Source organism: Cottoperca gobio, chromosome 16, assembly GCF_900634415.1.
Source record: "Cottoperca gobio chromosome 16, fCotGob3.1, whole genome shotgun sequence".
Lineage (NCBI taxonomy): Eukaryota > Metazoa > Chordata > Actinopteri > Perciformes > Bovichtidae > Cottoperca > Cottoperca gobio.
The window spans coordinates 12,467,428-12,486,884 of NC_041370.1; the positions used below are offsets into that span (position 1 = coordinate 12,467,428).

General features: G+C 38.9%; 3 protein-coding genes across 3 annotated transcripts; all 3 read right to left on the reverse strand.

Moving 5' to 3' along the window:
• Positions 1-1,543: 1,543 nt before the first annotated feature.
• Positions 1,544-2,753, reverse strand: hoxa9b (homeobox A9b). Its single transcript, XM_029451997.1, has 2 exons — positions 2,237-2,753; positions 1,544-1,782 (listed from the first exon to the last, which is right to left on the reverse strand). Exons 1-2 carry the CDS (start codon positions 2,751-2,753, stop codon positions 1,544-1,546), a joined length of 756 nt encoding a protein of 251 aa, XP_029307857.1.
• Positions 2,754-5,023: 2,270 nt separating this feature from the next.
• Positions 5,024-7,127, reverse strand: hoxa10b (homeobox A10b). The gene is made up of 2 exons (XM_029452018.1): positions 6,353-7,127; positions 5,024-5,395 (listed from the first exon to the last, which is right to left on the reverse strand). The coding sequence occupies exons 1-2, from the start codon at positions 7,125-7,127 to the stop codon at positions 5,121-5,123; spliced, it is 1,050 nt and encodes a 349-aa protein (XP_029307878.1). The 3' UTR covers positions 5,024-5,120.
• A 4,281-nt stretch (positions 7,128-11,408) lies between these two features.
• Positions 11,409-13,205, reverse strand: hoxa11b (homeobox A11b). The gene is made up of 2 exons (XM_029451991.1): positions 12,596-13,205; positions 11,409-11,641 (listed from the first exon to the last, which is right to left on the reverse strand). Exons 1-2 carry the CDS (start codon positions 13,197-13,199, stop codon positions 11,409-11,411), a joined length of 837 nt encoding a protein of 278 aa, XP_029307851.1. The 5' UTR covers positions 13,200-13,205.
• Positions 13,206-19,457: the final 6,252 nt, after the last annotated feature.

Below are 19,457 nucleotides of genomic sequence, written 5' to 3' on the forward strand. Positions count from 1 at the left end.
TGCGACAAAACAACACATGGATGTTTCTGCTCCGAGACGGTTGTAAAGTCATTAGATGTTTTAAGACAGACCCATCTGCAGTCCTGACAGACCCTCCGTGTGTGTGTGTGTGTGTGTGTGTGTGTGTGTGTGTGTGTGTGTGTGTGTGTGTGTGTGTGTGTGTGTGTGTTGTGTGTGTGTGTGCGTTTGCTTCAGGCCCATCTTAAAACAGTATCACTGTTTACCCGAGCCTCATTACAAATGTAGCTTTACATAGCTTTTACATGATTTGCTGTTTTCGCACCTTATTAACAGTTGAGACTGTGATCGTGTTTTTTTTTTATGCAGAAGGACATCTAGTTCAGTTTGTCGGGTGATCAAAGGCCGAAAATGGCCTGAAAAGTAGTGCAAATATACATTCTGCGATTCAGAGAATAATTAAGTGGGGAAATAATCTATAAATACGGAACTACATATCGATGTTGATTTAATTTGCTCTCACTCTTTCGTGAATTTCTTTTTTTAATTGTTTAATTGTTGCTTCGCTGTGTATTTCTGGGTTCCTCGATGCTGCAGTTTCCATTTCTGTAAACGCTTTTTAATCAAAGGATCCAAGAATTTCCAAATATAATTGATGTGTTTTCCGCATTCAATATTGGGTTAAATGTGAATGCTCTAGGGACTCGCCATGTTGCAATCAAATATAGATCCCTCTCTCATTTCTACAATAATATTATTGTCATATATACATGTTATTATTATTAGAAACAAAACTGCATGCCAGTAAGGTTGCAAAAACGTCTCTCTGAGAGAATATATCTGGACAGGCCTCAGTTTTTGGGTTGTTTGCGCAATACAACTCAATGGATATGGAAGCCATAAGACGAAATATGAGAACTATTTCAATCATTTTTTCCTGAAATAAAAACAGTTAAATCAATTTTCAATAACAGAAGTAAAAATTCTAATTCTGTAGAAAAAGTTGTGATTTCTTTATGCTGAACAGAGCAGAAAATTGTGTTTAATAAACAAAGAAAATTAAAAAAGTAATATTTATTATAGTGTACATTTTGTTAAAAATGTGTTATAAATCTGCAGTGTGTTTAATATTAAGCAAATATTATAACAAATGAATAACCCATTATACCTTTCTCGTGTGCTATACAAACTACTCTTTATTTTGGATGAAACCAGGAACGACGAGGTATTTGAAGTGTGCACAAATGGATCAAAACCTAAGGGTTAAAAAACATCTAGATTGCAAAGACAATAACTTAAACAATGCAAATAGGTAGCTGAAAGACATCCAGGTAGACAAAGATTATTTCATGCAAATAACAAATGGCCTAGTTTACAATTTCTGTGCGCCAAATACAACACATCTAAACTCTGACGAGACACTATGTCCTCTCACAAACATGAAACACTGGATACAATAGTAAACAAAAGCATCCAGCATCGTTTTAACAACACAAACTTTACAACAACATGTGTAACAGGTAAGGAATATTAAAGACAGACTCCCCCTCCTCCCCCCTCTAATCCACCATCAGTCCAAAACCAGTTAACTGTCTCTTCGCCGGTCTTTGTTTTCTTTCTTCATCTTCATCCTGCGGTTCTGAAACCAGATTTTCACCTGTCTCTCGGTCAAACTCAGGACTCTCGCTATTTCATATCTACGATCCCTCGGGAGGTACATGTTAAACAGAAACTCCTTTTCCAGTTCGAGGATTTGATACTTTGTATATGGACAACGCTTTTTTCTGGTGGACTTTGCGTGAAGCCAGTTGGACGATGGGTTATCTGGAAACAGGGGGGTTAAAACCATGAGACAGGAGAGACACTCTCAGAATATGAGTGAAAAACAGGACTGCACCTTTACCTTGACAATTTGAGAAGGGCATGCTGGCATCACATTTTCATATATATACATATTTATTGCGTTTATTTTTCAGTTAATGTGAGGATTCAAGATAGCAAACGTTGGTAAAAATGATGCAGTGCAGTGTGTCAATCACCTTGAAGAATATGCACATCTTATTTTTTACAGAAGACCACGTCATGCCATAAGACTATTGTATCTCTTAGAGCACAAACACTATTTGCTAAACACATATTGTGCCCATTGTTATACAAAATAAAAGCCTGTGACATCCAAATAAAATCCTCCACATCATCAAGCCATTAATGCTATTTTCATTCATCTAAATGACTTCATAAAGTGAGCAGAATAAAATGAAAACACTGCATTGCTTACTTGCAACTATCTCCCTCTTGTCCTCTGCTGACGGGCTCTCTCCAGTGGCTTTAGACGTGGATGTGGTTTGGCAGGGAATCTCCGCAAGGGACGCTCCGTTTTCAATGTCAGACAAAAGAGGTGTGTGTGTCTCCAAAGTTGTACAATCAGCACTCCCAATCCGAGGCTCGGGTTTTATCTCATAATGCATGGCTGTCGATGGTAATCCCGTCAAACACAGGGACGCAGAGACCGGATCCAACGCCCAGGAGCGCGTAAACATGCCATCGTTGTCCCCGCTCGTGTAGTGGTGATGTATATAGGTCGGAGTGGCTGTATTTGGAGGGTGGGCCGCGATGGGACTCCAAGATCCACCAAAAATAGAAGATTTCGTCTGCAAAGGGCAAGATTCCTGTCCGCCATATTCGGTGAGCATCGCCTGCTCCACCCCTGCAGTTGACGAGTACCTCGGTGTCATATCTTCATGCTCGGGAAGAACAGGCGTTTCAATGTAATAGCTCGTTCCTAACGTCGACATTGCAGAAATGCACAAACAAAAACAATTATATAACGCGTTACAGTCTTGCAATGTTTAGAAAAATCAGATTCATTGCATATAATGAGCTGCTTTCCTGCACCAGCTAGGGGCTCAATGCGTCCGGTAAGTTGAACCTTGCCCAAGACTGGATAGGGCGCCCCAAACACGTGACCGTGGGACAGAACAATAAATAATAAATCAGCCTGCTGCTCAACTAAATGGCCACCATTTTCTCCACCATATTTTAATAGCAAGTCCCCGCTCCTTTATTGGGAAAAATTTCGTTTTATAAGCAATAAACGTTATGATTTTTGTCAAGCGATCTTATGTTGGTGAAAATCGAACATAGTTGTGATATAATTAAGGGGGGTATGGCTTTAAAGCCTCCATTTGTGAAATTACCAAACAACCTCCATTAAATAAAATGTGCCTAATGGGATTATTAATTCTCCAAAATATGAAATGTATTTTAGTTTAATTGCTTCCGTCTATAAAACTCTCACTTTGGACAGACATTTCTGGTTCGTGTTAGTGGTCGGTATATAAAACATTTTCAAGACTAATGAAACAAGCAGAAATGTGTTTAAAGCATTATTTGAGTTTACAATATCAAGACAGCTTCCAAGATGCGCATCGCTGTGTCTGCAGGATTACGGCTATACTTTGAAGGCAATCTAAAACGGAAAGTAGGGTGAGGTTATTTGGGTGCTATATAACAGTCCTTTTTATCACGGGCAATTGGGTTGTTTTTCTTAAGGTTACAACCTGGCTGTCTAAGCTAAATATCACCAATAAAGCTCAGCCTTTGTGTCCTTTCTCTGGCGCAAGCAGACGCATCCGGTATTTCCTACGGCGAGGCAACTGGCAGACTGCAATGATCATAACCGAGGCCTTGTCTGTCCTTTAGTCCTCTCCTGGACACTTACAAGCCTTAATCCTTTCATTTCCCAGCCTGCATCTTTACTTCCGTCTGTTTAGATCACATAGAGAGGCTCACAATCCTTTGCAGAGGTAGTCTTAAATTCTAGACATGGTGAACACTTTCTCTAAGATTAAATGTAACCACGTCCAGATACAAATATAACATAAATTAGCTTTATAATGAAGCCCACCAGACAAAAATCATATTAAGAGTTTCTTTTACGCACAACAATAAAAACACTTTATTGCACTTTTTGGAATAATAATGTTGTATGTGTTTGAAGCAGTCTGCGCCAAATTATTAATACATTCGAACAGTATTTAATAGTGACTCACTTTGTATGATGCGACGAGTTTTACTGAGGTAATCAAGACAGTTTCGTGTTGTGGGAGAAATATAATAGCCCAACAACATGAGACTACCTAAACCACTCAACAGCCCGCTCTCCTCTTCATGAATATCTGTAATAATGTGTTTTTTTGGGGAAATTATGTAGTTTTCTCAGTATAACAGGTATACCTGGAAAAAAAGTTAGAAATCTGTAAAGGCGCAATAGACAATGATCAGGCAGATTTTAATCATGACCTGGTGAGTGCTGCAATGCTCCAATCTGTTTTAGTCCAGATGCGTCGCTACCTATAGGCTACCTTAAAATTGAGCATTTCACAATTTAACAAAAAATAGTTAGTGTCTGTCTCATTTTTAGGAACAACGACCACATTTTTCACAATTTAGAATTATTTCAAAATAATAATTGTAAAAAAAACAAAAAACATTCCCTTAGTCTGATGTCAAGGACAAAAAAGCAACTAAGTGTTCACAGACGCCAGACATCCATTACAGGCCTAAACTATGAAGAACATCCCCCTCTACTACTGTAATAATATTTACTGCACACAGAGCGGACCATGTCCAAAACACAAAAGCATTAGCACCATGCACTCTACCTGTGCCAACTTTAAGATTTAAACACTGCGCAGCTCCTTCTGAATGAAATAAGAAATCTGCAGTTGCAGGGATGGTTTTATTAATTTGACCAGAAAAAAAATGTGCAAATATTCATCAGACTTCTTGGGCTCTTTAGCTGGCACATACAATGTACATGTAACTTTAACACAAGTATCCCAAGGGTTAGTCCAGCATGCAAATTCCAATGGTTCACTCAGGTTGACTATACAATATGTACAAGCCTGAAGCTCTGAAACATTGTGGTCACATTCTGAACATTCTAAACACAATGGATCAACGTTACAAATGTAGCCATTTATAAATACATATCCACGACAAAATAAAACAGACGTGAAAATAAGTAAGAACAACAATCAATAAGTTAGCAGTAGGGTCCTATATTCCATGGACATTCTCACAGTTGGGTAGGGGGTGGGGGGGCACTGCACAGACGCCCTTGCCATGGATGAAGGAGGGCGCCAAAGACGCAGACAGTCTTATGAGAAACTGAAGTTGCTGGAGAGCTCTCGGATCCTATTCTCCCGGCTCATTTTTTTCAGTTTCATCCTCCTGTTTTGGAACCAGATTTTGACTTGCCTGTCACTGAGGTGCACACCGCGGCTGATCTCCAGACGACGCTCTCTAGTCAAGTACATGTTGAAGAGAAACTCCTTCTCCAGTTCCAGAGTCTGGTGCTTGGTGTAGGGGCAGCGCTTCTTTCGGCCACTCTTAGCTGTGAGCCAGTTAGCTGTAGTTTCTATTTTTCCAACTCCTACAATGAAAATGAAACAGGGTATTAAGCAACAGGTGTAAAATAACAAACAACACATCGTACCTGGAGGGAAGCCTCATATATTTGTTAGAAATAAAGGACAAACAGATTCAAAATGCAAAATAAAGAAAATCATGTGTCATAATGTCAAATTAACAAAATTGTGATTTTACTGCAAACTACTAAAGATAGGATTTAGAAAAAATAATTCTGCTGTTTAAACTGACACCTATAAATACCCGTATAATGACTGATTTCTGTGTTCTGTTTGAATTGTATTACCATTTTACGCACAGCCACATTTCTGTGAGGATATCCCATACAGCTGCAATTCAGCATTTTACCAGAAACTATTTGCCCCGTTAAGCAGCCTGTAGCCAACTGCCCTTTGTTAAGACATAAAACATATCCTGCACAGTCTGCTGAAATTATAGCAAGGCCTGTGCCTTAGATGATGGGACAACTGACATCAGAATCCTGCACAGAACAAATGGACTGGATTGTCCTTAGCTGTTGCTTAAAATGCAATAATAATGAAACCTTTATGATATCTAAAAACAGAAGAATAATTCATGTGTTTTTTAATGATCAAAACTTATTAGGTGGCTGTTCAAATAAATCTATAATGCCTGTTTGAATAGCACTGTAATAAACTACAGCTATATCAGCCTATTTGTGATCTAAAATCAGCTAATAAAGCACAATAGCTCTGCTCCGCGGCTCTGATTGGTTAAATCACGTTCAATTTCGCATCATGCCCGTAAATACCCGTTAAAAACACACCTGTGAGAGGCGAAATGTTAGTACACGTATAGACTATCATCACTAATACTCATGCATTCCTCTGTGGTCAGAAATCATTGGTAAAAAAACAATGGAAGACTAAGAAATTCTAAGACCCTTTGTCGTCTGCATTTTTTTGCAACACATTTCTACAATGTAGGTCGACTCTTTCACCTTTGACTGCCTTTTCTGGACTCTCTGCACTACATGTATCAGCGGGCTCAGGAGAGGATGAGATTTCCGAGGAGAGACGGCTGTCCTCGTCTCTGGCCGGGGCGCAGGGCGTGGGGACAGGCGCCTCCTCGTGGCTCTCTCTCCGCTCCGGCTCAGCAGAGGCAGTCTGCGGCTGGGAGGGCTGGCTGTCCAAGCGGGCAGGACGTTGCAGAGTAAAGTGATTCATGTTTGGCTGGACATCATGGTACAGCCTGGAGGACGCGTATGTCTGAGACAGGCGGAAGTAGCCAGGGACAGGCAAAGAGCTGCCGGTAACCGGGCATGATGCGGTCGAGTAGGAAATGTCATCTACTGTTGCTCCTTTTGGACATTTGTCAGACTCATAAAGGCAATAAGCGCTCTCCTCTTTTATATTCGGGGAGAATGAACACTGAGGCATATGCTGGCCGCTGGGCTGATCCACCCGGCAGGATCTCGACGTTTCCAGCCACGTTTCCATCCCTTGAACATACGGAGCAGAAGACGGGATCACGCTTTGGGTGCTTGGCTCGTTGCGCTTACCGATTCCCGGGAAACAAGAGCCACCGGAGAGTCCATATGAATATTCCGACGCCGGTGGCAAATACACCCCGTTACTTTGGTAATATGAACCGCTGTCGGTTCTCACGTTGATTAGAGAGTCCACGAAAAACGAATTTCCAGCTTGGTTGTTGGGGCATGTCATCGTTGTAGTATAATTTGACGGAGGATGAAGATAGCCCTTTCTGGCTGACATTTCTTGTGCAAAACATTGCTGAATAATTACTGATACTCACGCTTCTCACTGTAGCCTGCAGCCAATTAAAACACCAGGCGACTACAGACTCCTCCCAGTCCGGCCATGCAGCTCCACTGTGTCGTATATTTTGTTTTAGGTGAAGTAAAGAGAACACTGTGGGGGGAAAGTGGTGCATCAGAGGGTTTTAGGTAAAATCTTTAAATCTCCTTTGAATCTCACGTTTTGAGCCTCGATCCCCACCTAGAAGCCCAGAGCTGCATGTGTGAACTTAACAACAACCCCCTATTTGACAACTCGGTTGTTGAAAGCTGTCCCTAACAATTATGTACAATGCATAGCTTTATGGCCAGTTTTACAGCACTGTAAAAATGAAGGGTTCTAGAGGTGCCTCTGAGAAGCGCTGGGTGCCTCGAAGATCCAAAAGGTCCTGTGTGGCTCTTTGGTCCAGGGACTCTTTCTTGTGCTGCTCTGATGACTATTATTGGAGTGTTTTTAAAATTCCTCATGGACTGTCCAAAGGTATTGCAGACAGTCTCATCTCGCCACATTGCTGGTAAACCAGTGCAAAGTCACTTCCTTTAGAGCTCTCGAGCTTATGTGATTGTGGTGTGAATTGTGGGTGCAAATGTCAAAATTGCGTCCAGACACCTTTTACTGTGAAGGCTCTGTTGAGCATGTTTACCTGTGACACGCCGGCACACTGAAGTAACCGCCACAGCTGAACAATGCCCTGGAGCTAGCTTTTTCTTAATGATCACTCATCATTGGCGAGACAGCAAAACATGTAGTTCGTTACTGCATACATGACATACATGACATTAGACATGTTTAATCTGGCTATTATCTCCTTAAAGAACCACTGGGAATATGTGTGTGTCTTCACATATGTACTTACTATCTATTAAGACAACACACACACACACACACACACACACACACACACACATTTATTCCGAGGCCCCATTTTTCTAAATTCAATTTAAGTTTAATGTAAAAATAAACACCTCCTATCCACGAATTAAATACTCAATGCAGCTTTTAAAGTTATTTTATTTTATTTATTAATTCATTTGAATAAGCCTATATGAAGGATCTTCGTTTCTCTATAGTTTTTGTCCTTTATATGAAATGTTTGAGACAACAGGCCTATACGCATCTGACTTGGAGTTGATGAGAAGAAATATGTAACATTAGTAACCAGAAAATAAAGAACAAAATTAAATGTGCTCGCATAGCATGCACTGTAAGAATATAGGCTACATCTGTAATGTATAGGGGTCTAATGGTGTATGATAGACATGTTGTCTTATTTTAAATTTCAAAAAGACCAATCATTTGACATGGATCATTTTGTAAAACAAGTCCGTCATGCAAGTGAATAAAAAGTGGGTATTAGTTGGTCCTCAGGTTATGAGGCAAACAACCAGGAAACACAAATCGTTAGACTGGAATGCTACAATATTTTAAATAAATAAAAAGTCAGAAATACATCAACCAATGCTTTCTTATAAAACCATCAATAGGGTCAGGAGTTTACAACACAGGCCTACAGATTTAGATCAGCCTAAAGATGTATCCAAAGATGGGGGAAATGAAACATCGGCTACCTCCATTTTCCTATAAGTCTGGAGCCATAAAGTCTAGAAATCAGAGTTTATGTACCGCCATTTAATATGGCGTCAAATCTGCAGCATGTCTGGCTGCAATGAATGATAATAATCATTAACCCTACTGGATTAGTTCCTGTTTCAGTGTGATGTTTCACTCTTATATTATTATACCCATAAAAATATTTTTTTATTAATTCAATTAATTTAGTTAAAGAAACGTTAGAAAATTAATGAAAATCCTATACAGACTGTTGTGCGTCAAAATGTCTCTCTGTTGGTCTGCGTCTATACCAGCCCGCGTGCACAATGACACTAGTTGCAACAAGCTGCCTCTTAATGACAGTTAAGTTTTCTAATTTTCACATGTTTACATAACGACTAAACAACATAAATCCAATTTAGGATTTATAAAATGAAGTAGGTTTATAACTTACGTTTTAAACTAAACAAAAAAAACAAGTTTGTGAGCCGCTGAATGTTTGGAATATAGGCCCTTGTGATCTTATTTCTAAGTGCACATTAGTCACTCCAGGCCTATAACTTCTGCACAACTGCAACCTGAGAACCTACATTACATTTGATGCTCAAAGAAACAAACGTGCACTATCTACTACCGGTCATTTTTCAGAAATGCTTTCCAAACACCATTACATTAATATTATTTGCCCCTACAGCGTCTTCAGTTTTCAGATAGAGATTAGCTTGGATAAACTAGCAAAATAGACCCACTTCCTTAAATCACATTAAGAAAACCCCTGTAGAGATAAAACACACATAATAATATTTATGTGCCTACCTTAACAATGAAATCCTGAGGTGGTGGTGTATTTTAAAGCAGCTGAAGCGGCGAGTCAAACTTCTTTTTTATCTCAATTCACGGCAATGACATTGATCTGAGGAGCGCCACCCAGTGGACGAAGACAGCCGGGTCTACACTGCAATGCAACACAAACGCAGAATATTCCTACCACGGCAAGATGCTGAAACAAATGACGCCGGAAAGGTCCGTGCACACAAGCTTTCAATGCTCCCAGCCGTTGTTTTTCAGCCCCTTAGTCACAGTTAATAACCTTGGTCTCAGACGCTTTATTGCACTACACTCCAAATGCTCCAGACGAATCCACGTTTTATGGCCAAGTTACTGGAGCAACTGGGAGGATGTGCAGCAATCAAAGCGGAATTCCAGGGAGCCTCACAGGATGCACGATATAAGGAAGGCATCGGGGCCCTTATTAGCTTATAGCAGGCCATTCAAGTTGTTTTCAGGGGCCTGGTGGTGAATACAAAGCCACTCAAGCCTAATTTTACCCATCTTTTTATGTGCTTGGGATTCATTGACCTTCCTTTGCAGGTTAACATAAATCCTCATGGCCTAAATTCATATTTAGAATAAGGCTGATGTAGAATATGTAGATTAAACCACCCCTAATGATACATTAATAACCATACAGATAGGCCTGATGATTATTATAGTGATCTGGAGTTCGTCCGCCCCTTTATTTGCCCCACTGTCACTGCCTGGTGGGTCAACTCACTTTCAGTGTATAAAATGAATAAAGTCTTTCAGAAACTACTTTGACGAGAACATAATCACACAAATAGATTCATATTTTTTGGAAAGACATTTACATTTATAGCCTATGCATTCAAACAAGTGTCAAGATTGTTTCAGTAAGACCAACAGGCATGTTAGGTCAGAAAGCAAATTTTTGTAATCTCCACAGAAATGAATGAACCCTTTGTAATGGATATCAAACAATAACTGCAGCGGATCCCATTTCCAGCCATGAGGGAATAAAAAGCATCAGACCTACATATCATGCATCTGATACGATCCACGTGCTGGCATATAAAACTAAATATGGGATTAGGTTTCATTTGGGGGTTTTGCTCTTTTATCAGCGGGTTGACTGTTGGATGTAGTTCGGGAAGAATCCAATTTTAGCGCTCAACAAAGCGCCTGCATTGAGGGTCAAACGCAGATGTTAAGTGTCACTGAATATCAGACTTAAAATACATGATATGGATGAATTGGTATCAGTTTATAACTTAACTCATTCTCTAACTATGCAACATTAAACTGTTATTTTGGGGGCAGCTGATCACCGCCAACAGTGTCAGGTGAGGTCTGAGAGTAATTTCAAAACACACAAAATTGGTTTACAATCACCGGAGTTGTATTTGTACAATAAAAGTTAAAATATTAATAGAAAGAAGAAAACACCAACAGTATTTTTGATGTCAAGATTTCTGGCCATAAAAGTTGCCTGCGTAAATTTGGGAAACAATTTAAATTCTAAAGAATTTCAGGACAAAATAAGAAATACAAAATAAATTGCAGTACAGTAATGTCCGTGTGCATTATTAAATAATACAAAAATAATTCAGAGACATCTGGCTTTTTGCATAAGAAAACCATACACGCAACCACGTAACTTTAAAATAGGAAAAAATGTTGTTATAGTCTGTAAAGAGAATAACAGTAATAATTATTATAATTATAATAATTAATATAATAATAACGCCAACGGTGTTTAATGACAAAATAGGGTATAAATAGTATAATTCTTTATGAAGTCTGGCACATTAAAAAAAAACCTCGCCATTCTTTAACATGTAGGCGTGTATTCTTGATGAGTACATGTCAGTGACAGTCTTTGTTCAGTGTTTATAGCAGGGGGTTTGTGGTGTAGTACTGTAAACGGTCTCTGTTCAGTTTCTTCTCCTTCATCCTCCTGTTCTGAAACCAGATTTTGACCTGGCGATCTGTCAGATTGAGCATCCGTGAGAGCTGCATGCGCTTCTCTTTGTTGATGTAAACGCTGAAAAAGAATTCCCTCTCCAGTTCCCTGATCTGATACTTTGAATATGGACATCTCTTCTTGCGCGTCCTCTGGCCACCTGAAGATAAATAAATAAAAAGGTAAAGGTCACCACATGAGACATTATAGACACATTACAACAACATGATATCACAAGTCTATTTCCTGCTTAGAAACAGCAGTGGTGGTCTGCATGAGTTTTGGAGGTCAAGTGTTTCCCTCCTCTCAGGCCTACAGGAACGATATTTGTAAACAAAGACTGGACTTGATACTGGGACATGTTAGGCATGAAGGGACTGCATGTCGGAAGTTGTGAAAACTTATTGAAATCTGTAAAACCATACCGGCTGCCTTTTATGAGGGCGTGGGCCTAAACTAAACAGACATGAGTATCGTGTATCTGATATGCTTGTATTGTCCGCTTTTGATTTCACTGTGTGTAAAAAGCTGTTGTTTTAGTGTTAGTGGGAGCACGTTCCATGAGAAGCAGTTGCTGAATTAAATCCCTACAAATCCTGTCAATATGTAAATATTTATCTTTGAATAAGGAGCAGGGTTTAAGCCTAAATATGCTCCAAAGTCACGTTGAAATGCCTCAGCAGCCCACTTTAGTCAACCCAGAATAAATCAAATTATAAATCCAAAAATCTAAAAGTTAAAAGAAATATGAAATGAATAATACATGGACACAAATGTGGGAGATAGGATGTAAATAAAATGTTTTGATTGTTGTATCAATTGCATTTTATAAATATTAACTGCCATGTAAATGAAGTTTACAGGCCACTAACGCACATATGCAGAAAGAAAGTGGAGATCTTGTTTGAAAACTTGGAAGACAAGCTTAACGCCAAAGTCTTCACGGCCAATTTCAATCCCAAGCACGTGATCTTGTCGTTTATAACATAGTTTTGTTATAGGGTAAATCTGCAGGCCGTCCATAAACCTTACGTGCTTATAAAACAGCATATAAAAAGCTTTAAGAGCAACGCGTTAGATTTGTCTCCTTGTTGCGTTCAGCAGGGCTACTCACTGCTGCTTTTGCTCTGTTTCTCCTCGCTGTGGCCGGGGGACGACTTAGGGCTGCAGCTCTCCGCCGTGTCCGAGCCCGGGTGAGCCGGAGAAGGGCTTGTTTTGGCGGCGTGTCTGTCCGTGTCTGCTGCGTGTGCTGTCGGCGTTGTGTTGCTCTCTGCGCTCCCGTAGGCAGTGTCGAAGAACTGGTCAAACGCTTGTGGCAGGACGCCGTTCCTGCCAACGCTGCCATAGAAGCCGGGCGTCGGGTTGGAGGAGCTAGAGTGGCTGGCGCTGGAGCTGCCTTTCACCAGGATCTCTCCCCCCCGTGAGGTCGGGCTCGTCCAGCCGTCCCTGTGCACGATGTCCTCCGGGTAGCAGTGTGACAGGCTCCCCCTGCTGTGGTGCCATTTACTGGCAGTATCAATCCCATAGTCTCTGAAAGCTACATCTCTGACGGACGGGACCTGTGGCAGGGCTGAGGACTGGTAAGGGTATATGTTGGGGCAAGAGGACTGGCTCTGGGTTAAATAATGAGGGAGACCCGAGAAGTCTGCTCCGGAGACGTAGTAAGTGCAGCTCGGTAAATACATATTTGAGCCAGAGATCCGCTCATCAAAATCCATATTCTGCTGTTGGAAACGTCCTATAATAATCCTCGCATAGTTCCTCCGCGGCGCTGCGCTCCAGTCACATTGAGGCAGACTGGTGGAGGAGAAATCCTTAGACGTACAAGCTGACGTGGGGATCCATCTCTATCCATTCCTGAGGGCCAAAGCCATGTGACCACTGGCACAAAATGACAGATAGCCTACGCCTCAATGTGTAGGCTATATGAGTCAATGAGTTTATAAAGTAGACCTTCGGCTGTATGGGAAAGGAAAAATACTGAGAATGAATTTTGCTCACACATAATTAAGGCTATTTTGAAACATATTTTAAAGACGGGTTCTCTTTCAGGGTTATTTGCTTGTTCACCGTTATCGTTAAGTTGCCTCATTAAAAGGTAGGACAAAACAGAAAATTAGCACGCCAAGCTGCTTAATCTGTCACTTTGTTACCTTTAAATTCGTTTTAAAATCTAACCCCTCATCTTAACCCTAACCTTAACCTCTGACGTCTCAAACATTTTAAAGACACGATTTAGACTTTGCTATGCATGTGAAGCTCAATCCTTGTGGCACAAATAACATCTAATGGGCTAAAATACAGAACTTGTTGATCTTGAGGTCTTATTTGAAGAAAAATGAGCACATGCGTCAATTATTTTGGAAGATATTTTAATCAATTAAATCTGTTTTGAGCAGAAGGCAGGTATGAATTATGTCTCTCTCTCTCTCTCTCTCTCTCTCTCTCTCTCTCTCTCTCTCTCTCTCTCTCTCTCTCTCTCTCTCTCTCTCTCTCTCACCCCCCTCTCTCTCTCCCTCTCTCGCTCTCTGTGAATTTAATATCGCTCCTCTGGCTATATATAGACACATCTAGTCCACAAGTGGCGGAGCAACGAGAGTCATGCTGCACTTTTGTCAGGCATCCGTCCAGTTTGGCATCCAGTGACAAAAAGACAAAGGCCTGTAAAGACAGGGTTGGTTATCTCTTATGGTTGCTATGGGTTTGTTTGGATCGGTATTTTCGGGATCATTGAAGCGTGCCAGCTCGACTCTGTTGCAGACTTCACTATGCCCACATTTACTTTAATTGCATGCTGAATGTGTCCGTGTATAAGCGTAAAGGTTTATAAAATGGCCCGGAGCAGTCTGGATGAAGTTCATATGAGGTGATGCTGATGCGTTTGGCAGAATGTAAACATATGTTGTTGTTTATAGGCTACGAATAAATAAATAAATGTATTTGCCAAAGGGGCTCCAGTCTTTGCATGAGCCTGTTCTCTCTTTGCAACGCCCAACATAAACGTTTGGACACGGACTATTTCCCACACTCCAATCCATTTTCATTTGTCATCGCTGTTGAGTAAGTGGACACACGTGTCACATATCACTAATCTTGTTATGTGGCCAATTTTAAAATTTAGTCCAAATTCACTTTTCATACATCAAAGCCTTTGACTTTGTCATGTGCAGGGAAGCATTAGGAGACTGTAATATTTCATTCTGCCCAGGTGGTTTGACTTCAACGGTGAGTTGTTACTATTTGAAAACGTTATTCATTTGGCGAATAAAATAGTTTTACATGATGGATTTGACCATTTTGATTCTTTTGTGAATTGTTCAGCCACTGTTGTTCAGTGCGCAGACCAAGGCTTGAGGAGAGGCCCAGTTTGTCACAGTCAGCCCTTTACGTTTTACAGCACAGTTTTCAAACAGCTTAAACCACAGAAATATTGGGTTTCACGATTTAACCCGAGCCAGTATGCGCATTAATCCACAAATATATGTGAGACCGTTTTCATTAGTATCGAGTAGCTAGTACGCGTGTTGGCTCTGTGTCAACAAAAAGCTGGTAAACCTTGACCTCCAGCCGGTTGTCATAATAATACAATAATAATAATAAAATAGGTATTCCTCTATTTCCGTATCTCCACTTTAGCCTATCAGTAAGAACTTATTAATATATTACCAAATAAGAAATGTTATTATAATGTCCGTTTAAATTATGGATAATACTTTAAATAAAAAGGGTTAATGTAACCCATTTAATATACCAAAACATTTAGTTGAAGTCATGTTTAGACGTTGCTTACACAGACACATGAAAGTTAAGGTCGGTTGGTCGTTTGAGTCGCCTTGAAAAGTTCAGGAGAAGGTGGAGGGGGAATAAAAATAAAAAACTATGGCCTTATTCTTGCAGCACCAGACCCTTAGAAAAATAAATGTATGATATTTATTTTTGTCTAGAAGAAAATGCAAAGGCTGAAGGTATAAAACATACATTTAGATCGAGCTGATGGATGATGTGGCTGCTGGGAGACAGCTAAAGAGGATTTTAAAAATAAAAGCATGTTTTCTTGGTTTCCCTGAATTTTCCTTCGACACTTTAGGAGGACTGTGGTTTAATTTAACTGCCTGAAAATCTGTGTCCTGCCTTACCTGGTTTCTGAGTCCATTTCACAACGGGCTGTTTTATAATATTTAGGTGAAATGTACCGGTTAAGATTGACAGTTTAAAATGCCTAAACTGTACAAGTATAGTTATAGAATTTAAGAGTTTGAGCTATAGATGAAGAAATAGCACTTCATTTCCCATTTATTTCAATGATTGTAACCAGTCCTGGTGTATACAAAAAAAGTATCATAAGTATTCATTTTAATCTAGTTTGACATATATATACATATACATATACATATACATATATGACATATATATATATATATATATATATATATATATATATATATATATATATATATATATATATATATATATATATATATATATATATATATATATATAAGTTGTAAATCAATAAGTGACAGCAGGTTTCAATACTGTGTTTTGGATTGTAGTGCTGGGATTATTCAGAGAGGAAACCAAAGAAGAAATATATAACCCCTCACTTGTTTTTATATTTATGGTGATTTCAAAGTGCTTATAAAGAAGAAGAATACTGATGTATTATCTTTGTCATGGATCCTTCAGGCTGCAAAGTGTTTAGTATTGACAAATGACCCTGAAGACAACATATTTATTTAAAAACGACTGATTTGGAAGACCATAGTTAGGATTTTGAAGTCGAAACGAAAATGATCCGAGATTAGGTTTATTGATAATGTACTGTTTGTAGTAAGGTAAATCTATTGTCCATGCATCAGGACTTGTCATGCCACAGACTCTATTAAAAAGTAACAAACAAGGAAATCTGTTAACTACAGCGGAATATGAGAAAAGTACATATTTGACAACACATTATTATTATTATTATTATTATTATTATTATTTTAAGTCCCGAAGGTGTAAAGAAACTGAAGAGAGAACAGGAAAAAAAAGATGGTGGAGTCTGGCAGCAGCTAAGGGGGGGGGGGGGGGGGGGCTTCTTCGGAAGTAGTGAACTGTTGGGGGTTTACAGCTGTAAAACACAACAACTTAAAAAGCTAATAAAACATTCTCGATTCACAAAATCAACCTCGCAGTCATCCACGAATATTGTGTCTGTCAAGCATATGTGATAAGACAACGGGTTTAATATACATTGGGCTTGAATTAAACACACATCAGTCACACTTCCTGTCTTCACTTTAAAGTGTTAATAACTACTGCTCTTATTGTCCTGCTACTTTGTAATGTTGATAAATACAGTTTTGTTGTTTACTATGTCGGCAATAGCTGTAAACACTAAGAAAATGTTTTACAGATGCAATACGTGGTGTGATGCAACAAATTGTGAAAAACTCAAATAAAATAAAATGCTGCAGTAACTCCGTCGTATTAGTGTTCTGATTTATGAGTTTGTTTGGGAAATATGTCAATTACATTTTTTATTTCAACTGTATACACAGTTAAATATTAAAACAAGAGTTTTGTTTTTGTCTGAAGGTCATTACTGAATGTTCAACATCCACCCAAGGTTCAGTTCAGGACCGTTTAAATAAGTAAAGAGTATCTATGTGTTGCTGTGTTTACTTTATTAGCTTCAATTCCCTTTTTGGAAAATGGAAACGTTTCAAATCAGCAAGTTTTCACTATTAGATTAGGATTTAATTTAGTATTTTATATGTTAGCTATTTGGCTCGTGCCGTTTAATAATACAGTGGCACGCTTCAGGCCTACATACGGGACCTTTTAGAGTGAGTTGCATTAACCTGTTTGGCTGTTAGGGGGAGCAATGACACAGAACAACAGAGGAGATCCGTCTGGAAGAACATTTACATCGACATGATCCTCATTATTCCCAAACATTGAGTCAGTGACAGCAGTCCAAATGCTTAGGAAACCATTTCAACTTTCTAAAACGATAACCTGTGTTAGAAGACAAATCTGTACAATAGCAGGAGCTCGGCTTCTGGTGCTGTCGAGCTAGACGACAAACGTGCTTGCTATTTTAGTCAGAAGCTGTTTATGTCGATCTCCAACATGTGATTGTGATGAAATCGTGTGGATTTACACACGCATGTTAATATAATTATAATACCATTTTTCATTATAGGTAGAAGGCCAAATAACGATCCTGACATCTAAGGAAAAGAGTTGTGTGTAATAGTTGAGGGGTTGTTTAAGCGGTTTAACAGGCCTCTCTTACACACTTTTCATATCATAAGTGTTGTTTAAATCCAGCTTTTAATAGTAGATTTCAGTTGTTGTTCCAAAATTAGATGGGCATAATCACCTTTGGTTCTTTAACACAAAAACACATACTTCTTCCTGAAGAACAGGTCACGTGAGGACTTGATGAATTTACACAAATAAAACAGACTGCACCTTTAATATTTAAATGTCTTCGATTGAGTATTAATAAATAAATGTGAAAAATAATTCAATAATGTTTTTAAAAAAATGTAACAGGCATTTTAGTAACGAAATGTTGAATGGCACTCAACGAAATAGTACAGAACAGACTTAAGTTTGCACGTGCGAAAAATATGAGGAAACATGAATGAAAACAGGGATTTGACAGACTCATTCTCATTTTTGAACATATTTTATCGTTAAGAAAGAAGAATTAGCTAACACTTAGCTGTGTAACAAAACATATAACATAAATAATAATCATAATTATTTGCATGTGCTTTGAGCTGTGCCATAACTTCAAAAGCTTGATCTATTATGTTGTCAAATCTATCATTAATATATATCCCTATTATTCTTCTGTAGCACTAGAATATTTGTATAATAGCCTATCCTAAAAAAATATGTTTATTACTCAACAATTTAGGTTTTGAGTTCTTACCTTAAAAAAAGTTGTCATATGCCACGTTTAATTAATAATATAGCAAATAGGTATACATAGTAGCCATTTTTCATACACACGCGCAAATTCTTCTGAGAGTACAGTCAGATGTACCGGCATATGTATAGATTACTCTACGTGCAGATGCTGTGCTTACAGAGCTTCGCCACTAGATGGCGACATAAACTATTAATGGCTGAAGTCCACAGAGACGTTGATCTCATGCAGGCCTGTTGGCCTACACACACACACACACACACACACACACACGCACACACACCAGTTTAGGGAATAAACTGTAGCCATTTGTAATTTTACCATGAAAATGATTTATAAAGCCTATCTTGATCGATCAAGCATCCGTGTCCAATTTGGACAAAAATTCTGAATGAAAATGACAAGATCACATTGCGTCTCTCACACATTTATTTTCAAAAACTTTGGCTATTGCAGTCAAAAAAATGGAGAATAGATAGTTGCAGTCAGATAGTATTTACATGTTTAAATATGCTTACGGTTATTAGTACTCTTCTTGACTGACAGGCGGAAATTGCATAGGTCAGTCTGTTGACAGGAGAGTTAGGATATTGAGTAAAACCCTGTGTTTAGAAAAAAGACAGTGATATGGACAAAGTGTTGACTAACTTATTGAAATGCTCAGACTAGTTTCACGTTTGATAACGTTTAATCAGATACTGGCTGATACACTAACAGAGGCGTATTTTAAATGGAAAGGCAAGGGTGTCGTGTAAACCTTTTTTTATAAACTCCAAACTTAGGAGAGGAGTTTCCTAAATCATTGAATTATGTAAACACCCAAGAAGTGTTGTAGGCTACTATTGCATATTACATATTTTATTTCTTCCCTTTTAGCGAGAATGAACGCTGAAAATATCATTTTCAAAATTAATTTTCTGTTATTTAATTATGATGTGTTTAACTTTGCCTGTTTTAATTGAGATGATCACAGACCAAAGGTGCAAGTTTGGGCACCTATTTGTGTATCACTGCATCACTGTCTAAAGACGAAAATAGTTATTGTAAC